General features: G+C 37.0%; 1 protein-coding gene across 2 annotated transcripts; it reads left to right on the plus strand.

The window, feature by feature from the left end:
• Positions 1 to 1,202: 1,202 nt before the first annotated feature.
• LOC147636737 (GRAS family transcription factor) lies at positions 1,203 to 5,630 on the plus strand. 2 transcript variants are annotated; one of them, XM_086800240.1, is made up of 3 exons: positions 1,203 to 1,636; positions 2,691 to 3,092; positions 3,668 to 5,630. In XM_086800240.1, exons 2-3 carry the CDS (start codon positions 2,819 to 2,821, stop codon positions 4,957 to 4,959), a joined length of 1,566 nt encoding a protein of 521 aa, XP_086656366.1. In that variant the 5' UTR covers positions 1,203 to 1,636; positions 2,691 to 2,818; the 3' UTR covers positions 4,960 to 5,630. The 2 variants fall into 2 exon arrangements, with proteins under 2 accessions (XP_086656366.1, XP_086656367.1); XM_086800241.1 differs by lacking the exon at positions 2,691 to 3,092.
• Positions 5,631 to 21,879: the final 16,249 nt, after the last annotated feature.

Genomic DNA, 21,879 nt, shown 5'->3' on the forward strand with positions numbered 1-21,879 from the left:
CAAGAAAATTAAAAAACAGCTGCAATTACATACATATATATAATATAATACTGGGTGAGATTGATTTTTTTAAAAATTCACCTTTTTCCCACCCATCTTTTACCTATTTTTTAAAAATAAACAATTTGCTGTTCACACTTTTTTCTCCTCCTTCTGAAAAGACTGTAATAATTATATATATATATATATATTTGCAAGTTCTCCATCCCTGAAATACTTTCAAAAAAAAAAATATTAATGTTTTCTCCCTGTCCTTTTACAAAAAAGCATTTCTAAAATTTCCTGTACTTTCGAAAAAAAAAGCATTCTAAAATTCGCATCTGAGTTTTAATTGCAATTGCATTCTCTGGTGTAGTTTCATTCTAAATTCCTTTTTTCTTTTTAAATAATTGTGAATTCCTTCTTTTTCCATAGCAAATTTCTCAAGGAAAAGAGAGATACATTTCTAAATTTTTTTAATTAATTAATTTTTAATGGCACAGAAGAAGGCTACTAAAAGCCGAAATTGAAAGCTGGGTGCAGAGACATGAGTTAAAAAAGACTGTGTTCTCGAAATTCTAATAAAAATTAAATGGCAGCCCACCAAGAAATTCTCATCGTTTACGTAATGTCGTGTTGCGCGCGCGCGCGCGGGAGCTCGCGGTCTAATTTCTGCTTTTTTTTCTACTATTTTTGGGCCAACCTACGCGCTGCCAGAATTCCAGCTTTCCATGCAAGAATCTCTCTCCACACGCACACACACACACTCCACACACTAATCAATCTAAAATTATCTTTAATTCCATCCCATCTCACCTAATTATCAACTCTAAGCTCCCTTCAAATCATGCATCTCTTTATCCGTTATGTCCGTTCCTCTCTACCATCACAGTCTCCATACCTCCTCCATCAATTGATCAATTCCGTAGCAATAATTATCTTCTATTATTTCATGCGACTCACACAATTATTACTAGCTAGCGAACAACCCTAGATGCACAGAGTGGGGTATATATATTCTGTGAATTAATTAACTAATAGTTAGCAACAATCATAGGACAAAAGATGAGAGGCTTTACAAAAATAAATAAATATAGGATTAGACTAAGTGGGTTTATTGAGAGCCATTGATGTCCCTTTACACCATTTGTGTATTAGGGATGCTCACATGGGTGGTGTCTGCGGCTGGGGTGGGTGTGTGTGTGTGTGTGTGTGTGTGTGTGAGAGAGAGAGAGAGAGAGAGAGAGATGGTGTGTGTTTGGGACCCCTTAATTACACCATTTGCATATTAGTTTTTCTCACGTGGTTGGTGCCTTGTGTGTGTGCACTGTGTATGTAAGTGTGTGTGTGTGTGCGTGTGTGTGTGTGTGTGTGTTTGGGACCCATATATTGTGTGTGTTTGTTTTCTTTGTATTGTTCATGAAAGAGTAGTTTGAAGTCCCATTTTCAAGAGCAATCAGTCCCACACTAGCATCATATATCAAGTCTACTCATCAGGCTGAGAGGCTGCTGCTACTACTACAAAAAGGGGAAGGGGGAGGGGGGACCTTATACCTTGTCTTCTGCAACTACTTCATTTTTTGGCTCCTATCAATCAATACATGAGAATGCCATCCACTCCCATTATGCTCCCCCATCTCAACATTCCTTCATTAAGGTATCAAATCTAACACCCTCTTGCATTTTACTGAAATTACAAGCTTTCTTTGATTCATTAGCTGCATCACACATACCACCTTATGTATCATTGTAAATGTAGTTTAATTACTAATTCTCCCTCCCGGCCTGAAGATGCCAAGTTTTAATTCCTTATTCTCCTTTCCATTAATCATGAATTAGCTTATGTTACATGCTTGTGCTCCATCATTTTAACCACTAATTACAGTTAATCTAATCATCCTATTAATGGCTTCATCTAACGTAAAGATCAAGCTAGCCTAGCCTACTAAGAAATAACATCGTGCTGCTTTCTGAGTTGCATTAGCAAACCTAAGAGGTTATCATTCAACAGAATATATCCTTTCAACCACTTACAGTTGATCTAATTAGCCAATCAATAGCTTCATCTAAAGGTTATAAAGATTAAGCTAACCTAGCCTAGCTGTTAACCATGCACTAGGAGTTAACATTGTGCGTTTTCTAGAGTTGATTTGAGTTGCATTAGCAAACCTAAGAGATTATCATCCAACACACATCATTTCAACCAGTTACATTTGATAATTAAGCCAATGAATGGCTTGATCCAAAGTTAAAGATTAAGCTAACCTAGCCTAATTATTAAGCTTGCAGATTGTGCTGTTTTTTATAGAGTTGATTTGAGCCCCATAATTAGAGTGTATCAACTAGGATATATGTGGAAATTCACCTTTAAAAATTAACAAAGGAATAAATTCTTAAGCATAACGCCCGGCAGGCCACCCTCTCAATTGAAAACAGTAGATTAAAACAAAAACAGTAACATATGTTTTTGATACTTCTTGTAAACTAATTACGTAAAATTATAATCATTAACACTTTGTCGACGATCCGAGTAAGGACTACTTTCTGTGTGATTAATTAAGCTCATAGCGATATTGCTTGCTCTGCAGCTCTAAACATGGTTATTAATTCATCTTAACTCTTTTTTAGGTTACTTAATTAGGTTTAATAATTTATGATCACAATCGATACATATTAGCATTAATAACTCTTGTTCTTTGCATGCTATGTAGGTTTTTCCATGGACAATCACATTAATTTATGAAGACTGAAAATGGAGCTTGATTGGGGTATTTAAAACCATAATCAGCTGAATTATGCGGAGGTTAAACAAAGACTATGCATGCATGAGTGAAGAAAGATGAGATCTGATTTTCTACCTTCTGTAGAACGCATGGACATGCCATTCTCACACAGATGTAATGATCAGAGCCATTTAGACCAGTATGTGCTTGATAATATTGAGCGTAATAATGAAACCAGCTCATCGGCTGCTAATAGCAGTATAATCCCTGATAATCCCACAGCATTAGAAGCTCAGTACCCAAGCATCACTTGTGCCCAAGAAGCATCAGCAAGTGGCGTGGGCTTTAATGAAGCTTGCATTACTATAAGCTCACAAAACGCAAGTACAGGTATGTCTATCGGCTATATTAATCTCGGTAATTAAGCAAAGTTTAAAGGTTTACGAGTTCAAAAAATGGAGATTTAGATCTTTGTTGACTGTTAATTGTTTTAGTCCTATGCTTGCTCACTATTTCTAAACGTTGATTAGCTCAGTAATACTGAAGCAATTAAAGATTCATTAGCTCAATTACAATCAAACTATATATATCCGTGAAGACTGATCAGAAAATTGAGTTGCTCACAAATTAACTGAATAGTTGTTATTAAGTTCAGTCATCAAGCTAACCATTTAGGTTGATCAGCACATTAACCTGACCCAAGGGTATCAATAAACTTAACTGGTTCACATTGTCATGCCTGCATTCTAAAATTTTAGCGTGAGGTTGATAATTAGCTTCTTTCAGTAATTAAGGTAACCCTCAAGCTTGATTAGCACATGAATTCGCTTTAAACGAGCATATACCATCTTAAGTAGCTACTAATTGTGTATAGATACTTATATGCTTATCACTAATGAACCTAATTGTTACGGTCGATTAGCGAATGCTTGATTATTGGCTTGATAATTGTCTTGATGGTGCAGCTATGTGGACTTCCGCGCTACCTCCAAAGGCTCTAATGAGCCAACACAGTCAGTTTAAGGCAGGCAGTGATGCAAGGAGGGGGGCTTCCATGACTGGGATATCAATGGTGAAGGCACTAGGGAGCCTTGGAGGCTCTCATGATGCAGGCTGCATGGAGCAACTGCTAGTCCACTGCGCGACCGCCATCGAAAACAACGATGCTACATCAGCCCAACAGCTCATGTGGGTGCTTAACAACACTGTATCAACAGAGGGGGACCCTAACCAGAGAGTAACAGCATACTTCCTAAGGGCCTTAATGTCAAGGGCAGCTAGAATGGCCCCTAATTTAGCAACAAATCTACATGCAAAGGATTGCTCTAGCAGCAGGGTTCTGAGTGCAATTGAGCTTGCTGGCTTTGTGGACCTCACTCCATGGCACAGGTTTGGATTTTCAGCTGCTAATGGGGCTATTATGGAGGCAGTAGAGGGTAAAAACAGGGTTCATATAGTGGATTTTAGCATAACCCATTGCATGCAATGGCCTACTCTCATTGAGGCCCTCTCAAAGAGGCCACATGGTCCGCCCCATGTGCGTTTAACAGTGCACAGTGCTAGGCCACACGTGCCCCCCTTGCTTAACATGAGCTTTGAAGATGTGGGATTAAAGCTTGCTGTCTTTGCAAGATCAAAAAATGTGCCATTCCAGTTTAGGGTTCTTTCCCAAGAGATTGCTCAGATAACCCCATCTGCCATTGATTTGCATGAGGATGAAACCTTGGTTATTAATTGCCAAATGAGATCAAGATACATATATGATGAAGCCCTAGACCCCGGATCATGCAGCCCCAGAGCTCAATTTATGAGATTAATTAGAGCGCTTCGCCCCGATATAGTAACCTTTGTTGATGAGGATGCTAATCTAATAAGCAAGGACTTGGTTAACAGGCTAAGGGCAGCATTTAATTATCTATGGATACCCTTTGATGCATTGGACACATTTTTGCCAAGGGACAGCAGGCAAAGGATGCAGTATGAGGCTGATATAGGCAGCAAGATAGAGAACATTATTGCATGTGAGGGCCATGAAAGGATGGAGAGGTTGGAGTGCAAGGAGAGGTGGATGCAGAGGCTCAAGAATTCCAACTTGCAGAGCATTCAGTTTAGTGAGGCTGTTGTGGCTGAAGTGAAGTCCATGCTAGAAGAGCATGCTGCAGGTTGGGGCCTCAAAAAAGATGGGGATTCTCTTCTCCTCACTTGGAAAGGCCACAATGTTGTCTTTGCCACAGCTTGTGTTTCCATAACCTCTTGACCTTGGTTAACAGGAGGTTTTTAAACATATATCAGCTGATCATGCTCTAGATTAAGAAGAGGTTTATCTATTCATATTAGCTCATGCTAACAACCACCTCTTAATCCAATTATAAAATTGGGTTCATGCATGATTTCTCAAAAGACATCCTAAAACCATCACTTAATCATCATCATGGTGCAATCCTCCATGGGGCGGTTTATGAAAAGCATATGCTTAGAACACCTCTCTCATGCAGTATATAACAGGCATCTGAGAGAGCGCTAATTGCTTGCCATTAGCAACTACTTAATTTCTTCTTCCTTTGGATTGTGCAGGGCCTTGCTTTCTTAGAGGCTATTCATGCGCAAGAGCTCAAAGAGCAAGCGCTTTGTTCTTATCATGGTACTGTGCTTACAGAAGAAGCCACCTCCACAGCTTATTAATAAGTTGCTGGACAATCACGATGGCTAGAGTTGGTTGATCACGCAAGCCATCATTTGGTGATCTCTCACACGTAAATCTTGCATGCTTCCTTGCCTGTCTGTTGCAGCAAGGGCCTCTCTCGAGTCCTAGGGTTCTGCATACATGTATTAGCTTGCTAGCTCTGATCAGCTAGTCCTAGAGTTCTCTTGTAAATGTACATTTTGACCTTACTTTCACAGAATAATATTTCACAAGATTTTTGGCAATTGGCACATGTATGCAGATGAGTGTAACGTTGGGTCACTTTTATGTGTATTAATGCCTCTTTATGGGTGCAATTTGCATTCATCTAAGCCTTTTTAGCCCTCATAAAACATAAATTTTGTCTAAGTATACCATTTTTGGTTGAGCTTCTTTGTTCCTTTTTTAAGTAGGTTAAAATTTTGGCCCTCATAAAACATAAATTTTGTCTAAGAATACCATTTTTGGTTGAGCTTCTTTGTTCCTTTTTTGAGTAGGTTAAAATTTTAGCCCTCATAAAACATAAATTTTGTCTAAGTATACCATTTTTGGTAGGTGCATAAACTACCAACTTTGTATTCACTCCATATGTCTAAGAAAATCTTTTTTTAAGCGGAAGTTCTTTGTTCATCTTTGCTTTCAAGGCACAAACATACCTATTAAAGATTATGACTCTTTTGATAAGAGATTAATAGAGAAAGAAATACATTGATTAAATTCTACAAAAAAATGTGTGCACTCTAAACCAATCACAAAAGGAGGAATGGCAATAAGAAGCTCAAACTAAGAACATATTGTCACTATTTTGGTTGCCAAAATGGTGCACATGTGTCAACTATGTTTAAGAAGGCACAACTTCACAAATGTTACTACTATGGTTTGGTTACTTAAACACGATGCATGTTAGAGAGTGATCACTCCAGTATGCATTTGATGATGTATGTATTTGTGGGTGTGTATGTATGTCCGTAAAGTTTAATCTTGTTGTGTATGTACCTACATCATGACTAGAGAGTAAATGTGTATCTTCACCAAGGGAAAAAATAGGAGCTAATATTAGTCCAATGGCTAATTTAAAAGGGTTTTAATGATTTGTTAATTTTCATGTCCTACTTGGAAACAGAACACCTTAAATTATACATACCTTTCACACATATAGGCTCAATTTTAGCACCATCAAATACTTGAGTAAAAAAGGAGAATGCCTGTAGTTGATTATTTAACAATATAATAGGTTAAATGCCTACACTAGAGGCTTCTCAAAAGCTTTTGGTGGTACCACCACATGCACAATACTAGGCTTATGTTTACAAATTTCTAGAGAAGATATTATACTTGCCAATTTTGTTCTAAACTTTCATATAGAGTACCGATTGTTTTTCATTTTTACCCAGATCTTCATGGATTTTGTGTCGTGATCTTGTATCATAATATGATTTTTGTAGTCTAGTACATTTGGTATCATCTCATTGTGTTCGTAGTCTATATAAAGACCTTAATATTATCTTTGTAGTCTAGTGCATTTGGTATCATTTCATAATATGATAATATGATCTTTGTAGTCTAGTACACTTGATATCATTTCATTGAGTTCGTAGTCTATGCATTTTGTATAGAAGTTCCAAACCTATATTTGTGTTCTTTGGTTGTGATGATTTTAGTAAGAATAATTTGTTAACATCAGTCATCCTTGACAATGCGAAGCCGTGTTTTAATATTGATTTGGGATCAAATGCAAGCCTGGGCTCTATCATTGATACTCATAACCTTTGCATTGTTCTTAAATTGAATTGGAATTTGCTTTCTTATGAATGTCATATACCATGTAACTTAGTTCATAATGCTACACATACATAATATAACTCATGTAATGTTTATGCAAATTGAGCATAACCAAAGAAACAAAAGACTTCAAAGCCGTGTAGAGACATGAATGAGGATCCTATTTATGACTTCTAGTACAAATTAATCACACCTTTATTCAAACACCTAGTTTTGTAACAAATGTTATTAAAGATGGAGTCATAGAGAGGATAAAGTTTGCCAAGACACATAGAAGGTTTCTTATTTCACTATTCGGACAAATTTATTCCCTGTTCAAGTCTAGAAACATGAAACACATATGTAATAAAATATAGAGAGTTGAATTTAGAAGGTAACTCATTTGTGCATGCAATTAAATATAGAGAGTTGAATATAGCATGTAACTCATTTGTGCATGCAAAATAAACATACTATAAATAGCAAAAGGCAAGCTCCTTATGTCATAAAAACACAACAAATAAAAGGATATTGATCTAAAAAATAACATAATAGAGAGTAAGCCTAAATGAAGGTAGTCTATCCATCTCAAAAAGTGTAGCCTTGAGTATGCCTTTACATTAAGATAATACGTCTACTCATTTTTTATCGTTATTACATTCCTTCTTGATTGGTAAAATTCAAACAATTCTAGCTTTGTCAGTGAAGCCTGATGAATATATTAATGTGCACAACTATTCAACCCAAAAACTGGTAGTTATTGTACACCACTATTTAGTCCCAAAACCTAGAAGAGCACAAAGCATATATGTTTTTAGGGCACATATGCTTGAGGAGGACACTCTATAAAATCCCATAGCATCACATGCAAATAGACGCAAATTCAAAATATGAGAGAACACAACATATGCTCAGGGCGGTCACTCTATAAAAACCCATATCATCACATGCAAATAGACGCAAATTCAAAATCTGAGAGAACACAACATATGCTCGGGGCGGTCACTCTATAAAAACCCATATAATCACATGTGAGTATACATAAATTAAAAATACCCATATTGTTAATTTTAGCATAATTATGCAATTTTTATATTTTTAACACTCTATAAAAAACCATATAATCACATGAGAGCAAACATAATCACATGCAAGTAGACATAAATTAAAAATATAGAGAGTTGAATTTAGAATGTAACTCACTTATGCATACAAAATAAACATATTGTAAATAGAAAAAGGCAAGCTCGTTATGTCATAAAAACACTACAGATAAAAGAACGTTGATCTAAAATCTATCCATCTCAAAAAGCATAGTCTTGACTATGCCTTTGCACATGTTCATTCGATGCCAATGCACCAAACAAAAACAATGTATATTTGTAAAGGAGGTATGGTCTGACCTCATTTAAGGATTACTAGGAGAGGGTTGGGAGGTTAATGAGGGGCCACATCAAGGTGATGTGTACAAGTGTAATGTAATAGATTCTACAGTGTCTTTCAGGTTCTTGAAGGCACGCTCTATTTTGTACATGCGTCTGCACTACCAAAGATGGATGCAAAAGCACGAGACATGGATCCCACTTCAAGCCTCAGAAGAAGAAATTGTGCCTATTGAGGTAGCTCTGTGATGATGCAAACTGGATGGATTGAGCGAGTGGCAGCAAGCAAGCATTGGAGTCTAGCAGAGCAGACCTGCGTTAACACTTTAGCATCATGGGCTTTGACAATGTGGAAGAGTCAAGTTTCAAGTTGATGAGAAGAAAGGTATATCTGATTCCACTACATGTCTAGAATTAACCCTTACACTTTCTGGTTATTGTGCCACTTTCTATATTTTTACAGATTGGGAAGCATAAGGAGGGGACAACCATGGTCTCAAAATCATGGCAAATCAGGGGGTCTTGAATTTTCAGCAGCAAGGTGCATAGCTCTACCAACACATAGTAGGCATGTGGAAGAGCTTGAAGATGAACTGGGTATATGGGAAAATAGCCTCTATTCTGATATGCACATGAGGGGCAAGAGCTTCAGGTTCAAGGTGAAGGTAATGATGCGCTTTCAAGTCAACAAGGAGATGGAGATAAACATGAAGGAAATGTCGCAAGAGAGATAAAAAATGAAGACATTATAACAATTTTAGATTAGATGGAATATCAATCTGAGCATTGCAGTATGGACAAGGCCATCTTGATGTCGCGCGCCTTGAGCACAACCCATCATGCATTTAATTGTCTTCAAATCTCCCCCAAGATGCCAATCCACCTTGAACTTTCCTATGTTTTCTATATCTAAAAGTTGACCATCAATTTGCTTTTTGATTACATCTGTTATCCAGGGAGTCCTTTTAAACATCCATGTCAATACCTCATGTGTCTCCTTCGGTACCTCGAATGCACCAAGCCACCAAACCTCTTTCTCAGATTGCACACTAAAACTTGGTTTGGTAGTCTTTTCCAATGCACATATCATGGCCTCATTCATGAGCGTAATGCTCATACATTCCAGCTTCCGATCTTTCACAATTTGGCACTCATCTAGATTGAGGACAAATGAAAGTGTGCTCCCCAAAACTGCAAATAAACGGTAATTCACAATATTCAAAATAAAATAATCGTCTTCATTTTCTACTGAAAAACATGAATAGTAGCAATTGCAAGTTCTCACCGTCTGGTGAAAGACCATAGAAGTTCACCATAGCTTGTTGTAGTCTCTCAATATGAACAAGATGTTATTGTAAACATCATAGTGAAATTCTGTACTTGTTGTTCTGATTTTCTTTCTACTCGACCCTATGTCTAATGTTAGTGTGCCCTCAATGTGATACAACTATCCTATAGCTCGCTGCACATTATCATTATTGATACGCTTGACATTGTGAATCACCTTGAGTGTAGGAAATAAAGTGCCAGTGATTCCTTATCTTAGAAATGCATCTTTTACAACCTGAAGGATTGCTTGGTACCCTTTCATGCTGATTCCAGTAGCATCACAAGCATGTTGAATTAATGAAGAATTGATGGAGGTGGTAATCTCGCTCACCACATTATTGACAAGCAGAGGAAGAAGCTAAAGTAGAGAGATTCTCAGAGGGAGGGAGAAGAGAGAGAGAGAGAGAGAGAGAGAGAGAGAGAGAGAGAGAGAGAGAGAGAGAGAATGTTAAAACTTTAGGACGATGAGGGTCAGTAGGCTCCATAGCTAAGCAGAGAAAGAAGCTAAAGTAGAGAGATTCTCAGAGGGAGGGAGAAGAGAGAGAGAGAGAGAGAGAGAGAGAGAGACTGTTAAAACTTTACTGTTGGAGGTTTGTTGTTGGAGGTTTAACACAAATCTGTTTTTCTAAGTAGAAAATGATATTTTTGATATACAAATATACTAACATGGAGTTTTTTTTATCAATAAACTACATTTATGAGAATTTAAAAAAAATAATTTTTAGGGTCCCCACATTTTCGGGATCTCATGGATGTAGTGGTTCCTGACAGTTAGTTATGTTTATGGGGGGTTGTGGGGACCTGACAGTTAGTTATGGATGTATTGGCTCCTGACAGGCTTCTGAAGTGACCCTTGAATTACAAGCTTTTGGAGGGAAAAAAGTATTTTCATCATACATATTGGTTGGGTGGTGTTTTTTCCACCTCAAAATGAAAAAAAAATGAAAAATTAAAAATGTTCACTTTTTGGGGCCCACGTAAATATGAGAATGTTTTGCTGATGTGGAAGGGAGATATGGTGGGTGTTAATAAGGAAGGAGATTTCAAACTGACAAGAAAGATTCAATTTGTAGAGAGTGAAGATAAAAAATTCAAAAAGTAAGAGAGAGAGTATGAGAATATTCCCTTTAAAAAGTGAAACTAGGGGGGTATGGTTGATGTGGCAAGGCAAAAAATAGGGGTCATCATAGCCTTTGTCTCCCTTAAGCCCAGCTTTTTAAGCTCTAATCCCTTAAAATTAGGAATCCTTAGGAGGCCCTTTTTGGGTCCAAAAAATTCCTTATGTTGGAAGTGATATAAGCTCTGGTGGAGGAAATGACGAGCCTCTCGAATGCCATACTAAATGCTCTTCTCTCCTCATATTGGTTTCTCCCCACCTCTTCATACCTTGATACCCACCTCTCTTTATAACTTTAGTATTGAGAATAAAAAAATTATTCACCTTCTTCAACATTGATGTGTCCATTCTCCTTGCTCTTCCTTTGCCTTGTGGTATATAGGATACCATGTGCTCATCTTCCTCATCACTCCACAATCGTGGCATCCTGGGATCCAATTGGGAGACATACTTTGAAATGTGGACACATGCTTCTTACACTAACCAGCCTTCTGCCACATGATTCCTTCTGGCGGCCTAGCTCTTTTCCTAACAAAATGCTTCAAGGTCTTTGTGAAATGCTAAAGGAATAACATTCACCGAGCATGTACAACACCGCACACCAACACTTCACCTATCAAGTGTACCACAAGATGTAGTTGACTAGTGAGGATAGTTCTTGGGAGCTTTTCCTCTATCATGCACACTGCCTCCATTGCCATTACTCGGGCTACATCAATAGTGGATGGATGGATCTATTGGAACTTATATACCTAAGATGGAGTTGAGTCCATTTAATTAGCATATGTCTTACAAACTAGCACAACAATAAAATAAAGCCATGTTAGAATTTTAGTTTTTCATATCTCACCACCGCCCCGCCTCCATTTTGTACATGGCCTCGTGCACTTTTTGATCTCCACACCCGCTAATGCATATGGGAAGAATGAACTATGTAACACAAAACATTGCAATCAATGTTATATTCTTGACCTTATGCTTATTGAGTAGCACGAGAAGAGCTAGCATCACATGATCCTTCTTTATTGACTTCCAATGAGGGAGATTGTAGTTCACTACTACCACTAGCTATGTGGTCCATGATGTCAATTTGAGACCAAATGGATTTAATCCATCTATACCCAATCCAAGTAATAAGTGACGTGGCTCTTCCTTGAATTCTTACCACTCCTCTTCTATGTGTCGCCCACGGCAATGAATCTACAGGGACCCTCATCGTGCCATTGGTGGAACGATTGTGTGCATGGCATGTCATGAGTTTAGAAATAGACTTGCATCGGAACATACGTTGAATGTGGGGTATGATAGGGAAATGCCTCAACACCTTTTGACCTTGCAAATAACTTCGGTAATGAGACCCTCCACATTTTGGACATTGATTTTCATCTTGATGAGCACTCTAAACAACACACAATAATTGACACATGTATGTATACATTCGTAATCCATGCCAAGTACAGTCAATACTCTCCTGGCATGAGCCCTTGTGCTTGGAATCTTGTTATCAAAAGGAAGCCGCTCTTCTTCTGAATCATAAGCCTACAAAGGATTCAAATATTATTTATAAAGGGTATGGTAGGTCAAAACTATGAATTGCTAGCCATAAACACTAAGGACTCACCGAAAGAGGCTTGTAAATTGACACATGCATGTATACATTCGTAATCCATGCATGTATACATTCGTAATCCATGCATGTATACTCTGCTAGCATTAGCCCTTGTGCTTGGAATCTTGTTGTCAAAAGGAAGCCGCTCTTCTTCTGAATCATGAGCCTACAAAGGATTTGAGACAATTTCAAATATTATTTATAAAGGGTATGGTATGTCAAAATTGTGAATTGCTAGCCATAAACATTAAGGACTCACCGAAAGAGGCTTGTAACACTAGCATTGCTCCAACCATACATGGTTTACAAGTTTAGTAACTCCAAGTTTGCACAAAGGTTGAAGTATGCCTACCCCTTGTATAGTGAGGTGCAAGTGGCTTGTCGTAATTGAACTTCGTCAAGTGTGGCTTCGGGATCCTCCTCTCCTTCTTTCTCAAAGAACTCATCCATCATCTCATCCATGCCCAAATCTTCATCGACTTCATGTGCTATTGATGGAGGCATTTCTTCCTTATGTCAAGCATGTGGGCTCACTCTAATTAAATCATGGAGGTCTCTAAAGCCTTTACATAGTCTTCCCCACTAAACATGCAGTAATGAGGCATAGACTCCCTCATTCGACGATGCATCTCCTCCTCGTCTTCGTCCTAAAAAACATGGACTACCTAAATCATGTGCATAAGAACTTGCGAGAGAGAATATATACTCACCAAACTATCCGAACGCCGTACATCTTTGAATCATCCATAATATTTCACACGCTTTATTGTGATCTTGTAAATGCATGATTTCTCCCTTATATCTCTCACATGGACGTGGAATCTTTTGACGTAACCACTCATGCTGACTTTGCATGGGTGCTATGCCATCATTGGAAGAAGAAGGCGTCCAATGATTGTCTATGTATGGTGGATAACCAAAAAGAAACATCTAGAATACAAGAGTGTGAACATTCCATTCCATTTCATCAAACACAAAATCAGCTTGCTGGAATTTGCCCCAAAAATAACTCTCTAGATATTTTCCCAATATGCGGGTGGGCTAAACCCGTGCCATAGCTGCCTGTATAGCTGCGCTGATAGCCACATACTAGGAAAAAAAATCGAATAGCTCCCTCCTATGTGCTACGCCATGTGCTTTTGTATTTTTGAGTTTACTGCTTCTTGCGGTGACATGCTATGGCTATGGCTACCTAATCTCTTCTCCTCCCTTGCCCTTCACAATCCCTCCTCTGCCATTCATAAGCCCTTATCCCTTAACAAGCCCTCCCTCATCTTCATAGGCCCTTCTTCTCTTCTCCTTTCACAATCTTCACAAGCCCTTATCCTCTTCTCCTTTCCCAACTTTACAAGCCCTTATCCTCTTCTTCCTCCACCACAAGCCCTCATCCTCTACTCCCTTCCCACCTTCACAAGCCCTCATCCTCTTCTCCCTTCCCACCTTCACAAGCCCTTCTCACAAACAAACCCTTCACCTTCACCTTCACAACCATAAACCCTCCTCTCCATTCACAAGGAAGAAAGGCCCCATCTCCACAAGCATCACAAGCAAGCCATATCAAGGTATGTACCGTATCCTTATCTTCTTTGTTTTCTTTAATCTTTTGTTTTTTGAAAGTGCACAAATTTCTAAGGTTTGATACTTATCGCAAATGTATTGCTTGTTCTCTTATATCCTTGCTTCTCTTGTATGCTTGCTTGCTCTCTTGTATGATTGTATGCTCTCTTGAATGCTTAACTAGTTGTATTAATAGTTTTTTATAAATAAAAACTTTACTTATTTTTTTCTTTTTGTGGCTAGCTCAAGGCATTCTTTGGCTAGGTTAAGGCAATCTTCTCCAAAGAATATCAACTGCGTATACGGTTCTAAAAAGCATAAGAGGTAAGCCCCTTGACCTTACTCTTTGTTATTTTTGCACCTTCGAGTGCCAGGGATTATTTCTTGCATAGGTTTTGCCTCTAGTACTTAAGCATAAAGCATTAAGCTTATGCATGATACATTAAGCTTATTGCATTATGCATTCATGCATTAAGCTTATGTATTATTGCATAAATTTAAATGCATAATGCATTCAGATTATTGCATAATGCATATTACATAAGCTTAATGCATTATACATGCTGAAGCTTAATACTTATACATTCATGCATTTATGCATTAATGCATTAAGCTTATTCATAAGCATTAAGCATAAGCTTAATGCATTATGTATTCATAATATTAATGCATTCATGCATTAAGACATAAAGCTTATGAATTTATGCATTAATGCATTAAGCTTAGCATAAGCATCACGCATAACCATAACGCATTATACATTCATAAGCTTAATGCATTATGCATTTTTAAGCTTAATGCATTCTTGCATTTAGCTTAATGCATTTTTGCATAAGGTTTATGTATTGTTGCATTAAAGCTTTATGCAATAATGCATTAAGCATAAGCTTAATGCATTATGCATTTATAAGCTTAATGCATTTTTGCATAAGGTTTATGAATTGTTACATTAAAGCTTTATGCAATAATGCATTAAGCATAAGATTAATGCTTAATGCACAATATATTATGCATTTATAAGCTTAAATGCTTAATGTATTTAGCTTAATGCATAATGCATTAATGCATCAAGCTTAATGCATTATGCATTCATAAGCTTCATGCATAAGCTTCATGCATTATGCATTCATAAGCTTAATGCATTCATGCATTTAGCTTAATACATAATGCATTAATGTATTATTGTATAAGATTTTTGTATTGTTGTATTAGAGCTTTATAAGCTTTATGCAAAGCTTTATGTAATAATGCATCAAGTATAAGCTTAATGCTTAATGCATTTAGCTTTAAGCATAATGCATTAAGCTTATGCTTAATGCATTATTACATAAGCTTTATGTATTGTTGCATTAAAGCTTTATGCAATAATACATTAAGCATAAGCTTTATGCAATATTGCATAAAGCTTTTTGTAATAATGTATTAAGCATAAGCTTAATGCTTAATGCATTCATAAGCTTATGTATTATTGCATTAAGCATAAGCATAAGTATGACCATAAGCATTTTGACTTAAACTTTACTTTTTTTTTTGTGGTTAGGTTCGCCTCTTCTTTGGTTAGGTCAAGGCAATCTTCTCCCAACTCCCTCAACTATGCACAAGCTTCTAAAAAGGATAAGTGGGAAGCCCTTGACCAAACTCTTTGTATTTTTTTGCACCTTCATGTTATGTGCACATTATATGTGTATATACTAGGAGGCTAACCCACATTAGGCTTGTGAGCATGGGAGCATGGGAACAAGCTCTAGTGGAGCATGGGTTAGGGCTAAATTTAGGAGTTGAGGTTAGGGTTAGGCATCCAAGGGTCACACGTGGGAAATGGAGAGTCAAGAGTCACTTGAGGGCCCTCCTATATAATAGGGACATGGGGCACACTAGAGGGATGCTATGTTAGATTCTTTTGTGTAGGGACATCAAGGTTAAGGTATGAGGTACTTCATTGTAATTCATGCGTGCATCCCTTGGGCTCGGGGGTGGTCGGGTGGATGAGTTTATGCCTGGTTTATGCATGTTTATACATGACAATTATCTAGAGAGATCTTAGGGTTTTAACACTGGTATTAGAAAAATCTCTAGTTAATTGTTGTTTTTTCTCTTATTCCAAATTTTAGCATTTTTTGAAGTAAATTTTAATATTTACTAAATAAAAATATTATTTTGTTGGTTAGTTTTGGTGATTATGCATGTGGATTGTTGATATGGCATTTGAAATGTGTGTTTTGTTTATTTAATGGACGAATCGACGTTGCGGGGGAATTCCGTGAGTTCAATGCTATTTTTCTAATTTTTTTAGTTTAAAATAAGCATTTATGGAAAATTTACCAAAACACCACACATTTATTTACATACATTTTTGGTAGGTTGAATTCCCTAAATTTCTATAATTTTTAGAAAATTTTTCTAATTATTTAGATATTTTTAGAGCATTTTTATGGTAAAAATATATTTTTAATACATTTTGGCGGGATTTCCGGGCGGGTTTTCCCGCGGAGATGCTATCAATTTTTTCCAAATTTCTACTGAAATGCAGTGTGGGGCAGCCAATTGATGCATTGAGATTTCTTCCGTGTGCGTGGGATTCTTTTCTCCTCTCAAATTTTTTTTCTTCTATTTTTCTCTCCCGCGTGTGTGAACACCTCTTTTTAGGCATAATTTGATTAATGTTAATCATAATTAAGATTTAGTTATGATTAAAAAATCAATTAAAGCTTAATTCTTCTCTCTGTTAACAAAGAAGGAGGGGGTGGAGAGAGAGAGAACTGGATTGGAGAAGAAGGGGAGGAGAGAGGAGAGAGAGACTTTCTTCCTCCCTCTCCATCTTATTTGGCAACGCGTAGGGGGGGGGGCTGTGCTGCAGGCCGCCGTCTCGCCGGGCGAAAAGAAGCCCCCCCCTCCATAAATTTTTTTATTGTAAGCTTTAATTAAAGCTTAAAAAATATAAAAAAGAGTTTTTTTAAAAAAAACTTGAAAAAAAGAGAAAAGAGATTTGATTTTTTTTAACTTCTCTGAATTTTTTTTTCCCTGTAAAATTTTTCTTGGAGCCTTTTGGCTTTCCGTTTTCCGAAATTAGAAAGGTCAAAAGATCCCCAGAATTCGCAAGGAAAATAGGTTTCCTGGGAGATGGAAAGCCAAAGGGCTCCAAGAAAGTTTTTTCAGAGGAAAAAAGTTTCAGAGAAGATTTTTTTTTCAAATCTCTTTTTCTCTTTTTTTTTCAATTTCAAGCTTTTTTTGAAAAGTTTTGAAAAGCTTTAAAAAACTATTTTTTTCATATTTAAAAGCTTTAATTAAAGCTTTTCTAAGCTTTAATTATAAAGCTTATAAAATTGATTTTATGGGGGGGAGGGGGGGGGCGGAGGGCGGGGTTTCTGCCCGGCGGCCTGCAGCGCAACCCCCTGCCCGCGTTGCGATTAGTGAGAGAGAGAGGAGGAGGGCTCCTCTCTCCTCTCCCCTCTCTTCTTTTTCCAATCAAACTCCTTCCTCCTTAATACTTCTCCACCCCCTCCTTCTTTGTTAACAGAGAGGAGATTAACTAAATTTTTTGATTAATAGTTAATCATAATTACATAATTATGATTAACACTAATCTAATTGTCCATCATAAAAAGTGTTCACGTGCGAGACGAAAAATTGAAGAAAATTTCATTTTTGAGAGGAGAAAAGAATCCCACGCACACGGGAGAGAACTCAACGCATCAATTGGCTGCCCCACACTGCATTTCAGCAGAAATTAGGCATAAAATTGATAGCATCTCAGTGCAAAACATGCCAAAATGCATAAAAATACATTTTAAACCTTAAAAATGCTCTAAAAATTTCTTAATAATTAGAAAAAATTTCCAAAAATTGTAAAAATTTAGGGAATTCATTCTACCAAGAATATCCACATAAAATGCATAGTATTTTGCTAAAAATTCCATAAATGCTTATTTTAAACCGAAAATATTTGGAAAAAATAGCATTGAACTCATGGAATTCCCCCGCAATGTCGATTCATCCATTGAATAGAGGGAACACGCATTCCAACTGCCATATCGATGATCCACATACATAATCACCAAAATAAATCAAAAAAATAATATTTTTATTTAGTAAATATTAAAATTTACTTTAAAAATTGCTAAAAATTAGAATAAGAAAGAAAAAACAACAACAATTAACCAGAGATTGCTCTGATACCACTGTTAAAACCCCACGATCTCTCTAGATAATAAACATGCATAAACTAAGGCATAAAGTCATCCACCTGACACCCTCAAGCGCAAGGGATGCACACATGAATTATAATGAAGTACCTCATACCTTAACCTTCCTATCCCATACCACCAAGAGGTATGACTCCAATCTAGCAGCATGTAGATGTAGTGTGAAATGGCATAAGAGTAGATACAATCCTCTACACAAGAGAACCTAACATATCCCTTGAGTGTGCCCCATGTCCCTGTTATATAGGAGGGCTCTCAAGTGATTCTTGACTCTCCATTTCCCTGTTATATAGGAGGGCTCTCAAGTGATTCTTGACTCTCCATTTCCCATGTGTGACCCTTGGATGCCTGACCCTAACCTCAACCCCTTAAGTTAGCCCTAACCCATGCTCCACTAGAGCTTGTTCCCATGCTCCCATGCTCACAAGCCTAATGTGGGTTAGCCTCCTAGTATATGCACATAAAATGTGCACATAACATAAATGTTAAAAATAAGAGATTTGAAAAAAATCCTCTGAAATTTTATCAATTTTTTTTCTCTTGGAACCTTTTGGCTTTCCGCTTTGTCGGGAAACCTATTGACTTTCCGAATTTCGGGGATCTTTTGACCTTTCAGATTTCGGAAACTTTTGACCTTTCAGATTTCGAAAACTTTTGACCTTTCACATTTCGATTTTTTTTTTGTCTTTTCATTTTTCCGAAACTGTTGGCTTTCCGTATTCTGAGAAGACCATTGGGATTCCAAAATTTTTGGACCGTTCGTATTCTAATGCGTTCGGGGTAAATTAAAATTTTTGATTTTTTTAAATTAGTGAAAAATTAGACAAAGGTTATTTTAAATTTTTGGAAAATGTGGGGTTGGTGATTGGCATGTAGTGTGTCCATTCGAGCGCTCGTGATGATTCAAATTCCTTTAAAAGCCTATTTGTTTGCCCAAAAAATTAGAAAATCCATTAAAATTATAAATTTTTAATTGGTTTTGAGAATTATCGGGCGGAATTGGAAATTTCATGAACGATGGGATTCTTAGGAGAATTTAGGAATATTCTAAAAATTATTTTTAAAAACCCTAAAAATTGGTATTTTTAAAATATCAATGGTATTTTGATAAATCTAATTGCTAATTTTTTTTTGAAAAAATATAGGTTAGAATGCCATAAGATAGGTTTGGTGGAATTCAAAATTATTGTATTTTGAGGCCTTAGAAAATTAGAAAAATTTTAAAAAAATCATGATAGTTCCTTTTTCCCTAAATTCTTATTTTCGAGGGTTATTTGGTCTTCATGGGTTAGTTGATCTAGTTATTTTGGTGGATTTTATTGGATGGTTTCCAAGTTTTATATGGACTCATCAGGTTCTGCCTAGATCACTTGTGTCTAGGGGTTTTTAATGAGTGCTACACACGTGTTTTCACTTGCTTACTTTGGAGTTTTACTTGAATAACACCATGTTCATATACTTCGGATTGATGAGTTGGCCACCAATTTTAGTGCTTCTTTTGGCATGGTTAATGACCATTAGATGGCATGCATTGATTTTTATGATCAACTATGGTTTTCATGGATTTGATGTGCTTCTATGCTTTTATCCATGGTTTTATAAGGATCTTTTGATCTTTTGGATAATATTATGTGCTTTGAAGGTAGGGTTTGCCTTCGTTTTTGCAAGTACTTTTGGAGTATGTTCCTTGTACTCTTGTATATCTTCCAACTTGGATACCTAGTTGCTTATGTATCTAGGTGAGTTATTTTTCTACCCTAGCTTTATTGTGTTTATCGGGTAGTTATCATTAGAAAGGTGCCAATAATTCAAATTATTTTCTAATGATGTACTCAGAAAGAGTTATTCCTTTGATGAGGTCTCAGGGTATATAGAGATACGTTTTAGTATGTGAAAGTATAGGATAAGGCAATCTCATTCCTTTTATGCAAGATTTTATTCGTATTTCCTAGACGGCATACTAGGGAGTTCTAAATTGGTAAGGAATGTATGGGTGGTATCATGGTGGTATGGGATGCTAGCGATTCCTCGTATATATTATCTTATTGGATAATTTGGGCTCAAGATTGTTGCCTTGCTAACATTACTTGGAATGTTGACTCCAACATTCAAAGACAATCTCATTTTTTTGAATTCACTTGAAGTTGTAGTTTAGGCATTCTTTAGATAAACTTCTTTTATCTATAGCCTGCATGTTTTGATGGGTGTAATCTTGTCGGCATTTTCTCTTGTTGAAATATCTTTCTTTAGAGTTCAACGAGTTTATCTTGCTATGTTCGGATTAAGGAAATTTGGATTCTTCCTTTGTTGGCATTTATTTCTCTAGTTCCATCCTTTAGGTGATTTATACAGTCCACTTGATGGTTTACGGATATACATATGTGACTCATTTTGAGACGATGAATCCCTATGTTGATATGGGTAACTCGGGTCGCCGATAATTCCCTGTGTAGATGTGGGTACGTCGGGCCGCCGATGGATCTCTAGTTTCTACCGTTAATGCCATGTCTTCCTACTTTATTTCGAATGGTTTACAACGAGGATACTACTTTGAGTATGAGTTTCTCTGATAATCCATAGTCTGATGGGCAAATCGAGCGTGTGAATCAGATTGTAGAGGATATGCTTTGTGCATATGTCTCTGGAAAACCATTAAATTGGGAAAAGTATCTTCCAATGATGGAATTTGCTTATAACAGTTCTAAACATACAGCTACTAGTTTTAGTCCATTCATGCTTATGTATGGGTATCAACCCAAGGCACCTATTAATGTCAGTCTTAAGGACATTGAGCTTGATGCATCAAGGGATTTCTTGCGTGATATGCAAGAAATGTTGACCCAAGCTCAGGATTCTATCAGGAGTGCTCAGGATAGAGCACGGCTTCATACTGATAGGGGACGCTCACCTTGGTCTTTTGAGCCAGGAGCGTTGGTTTATTTAAAAGTTCCTAAAGATTCTCAGACTTTTGTCAACAGGAAAGTGCTTGAAATTATCTCCTAGATATTGTGGTCCATTTTGAGTTATACGTTGCATTGGCACGGTTGCGCATGAACTAAAACTGCCTCCACATGTTAGAGTTCATCCAGTCTTTCATGTTAGCAGATTGAAAGATAAAGTGGGAGGTGAGGATAACACAATTACTCCTCAAGAACTCGTTGAAGTTGAAGATTTATCCTATGTTCCACATGAACCTGAAAAGGTACTTGAATTCAAAGAAAGGAAACTTCATAGTCGACTAATCCCTGAGGTTAAAATTAGGTGGAAAGATAGGGAAATAGAGGATTCGACTTGGGAGTTGGTTGAGAATGTTCAGCGCAGATTTCCTTCTTTTCATTGCAAAAGTGAAATGTTTTGAGAGAGGGGAAGTATGTTATGTGCACATTATATGTGCATATACTAGGAGGCTAACCCACATTAGGCTTGTAAACCCTGGGAGCATGGGAACAAGCTCTAGTGGAGCATGGGTTAGGGCTAACTTTAGGGGTTGAGGTTAGGGCTAGGCATCCAAGGGTCACACATGGAAAATGGAGAGTC

This window comes from Cibotium barometz, chromosome 7 (assembly GCF_041138505.1).
Source record: "Cibotium barometz isolate CiBa-2024 chromosome 7, ASM4113850v1, whole genome shotgun sequence".
Lineage (NCBI taxonomy): Eukaryota > Viridiplantae > Streptophyta > Polypodiopsida > Cyatheales > Cibotiaceae > Cibotium > Cibotium barometz.

Excerpts from the sequence above, each read along its gene's own strand:
- LOC147636737 (XM_086800240.1), top strand. The coding sequence starts at position 2,819 with ATGAGATCTGATTTTCTACCTTCTGTAGAACGCATGGACATGCCATTC. Across the intron at positions 3,093-3,667 it reads CTCACAAAACGCAAGTACAG|CTATGTGGACTTCCGCGCTA; the intron begins GTATGTCTATCG and ends TTGATGGTGCAG.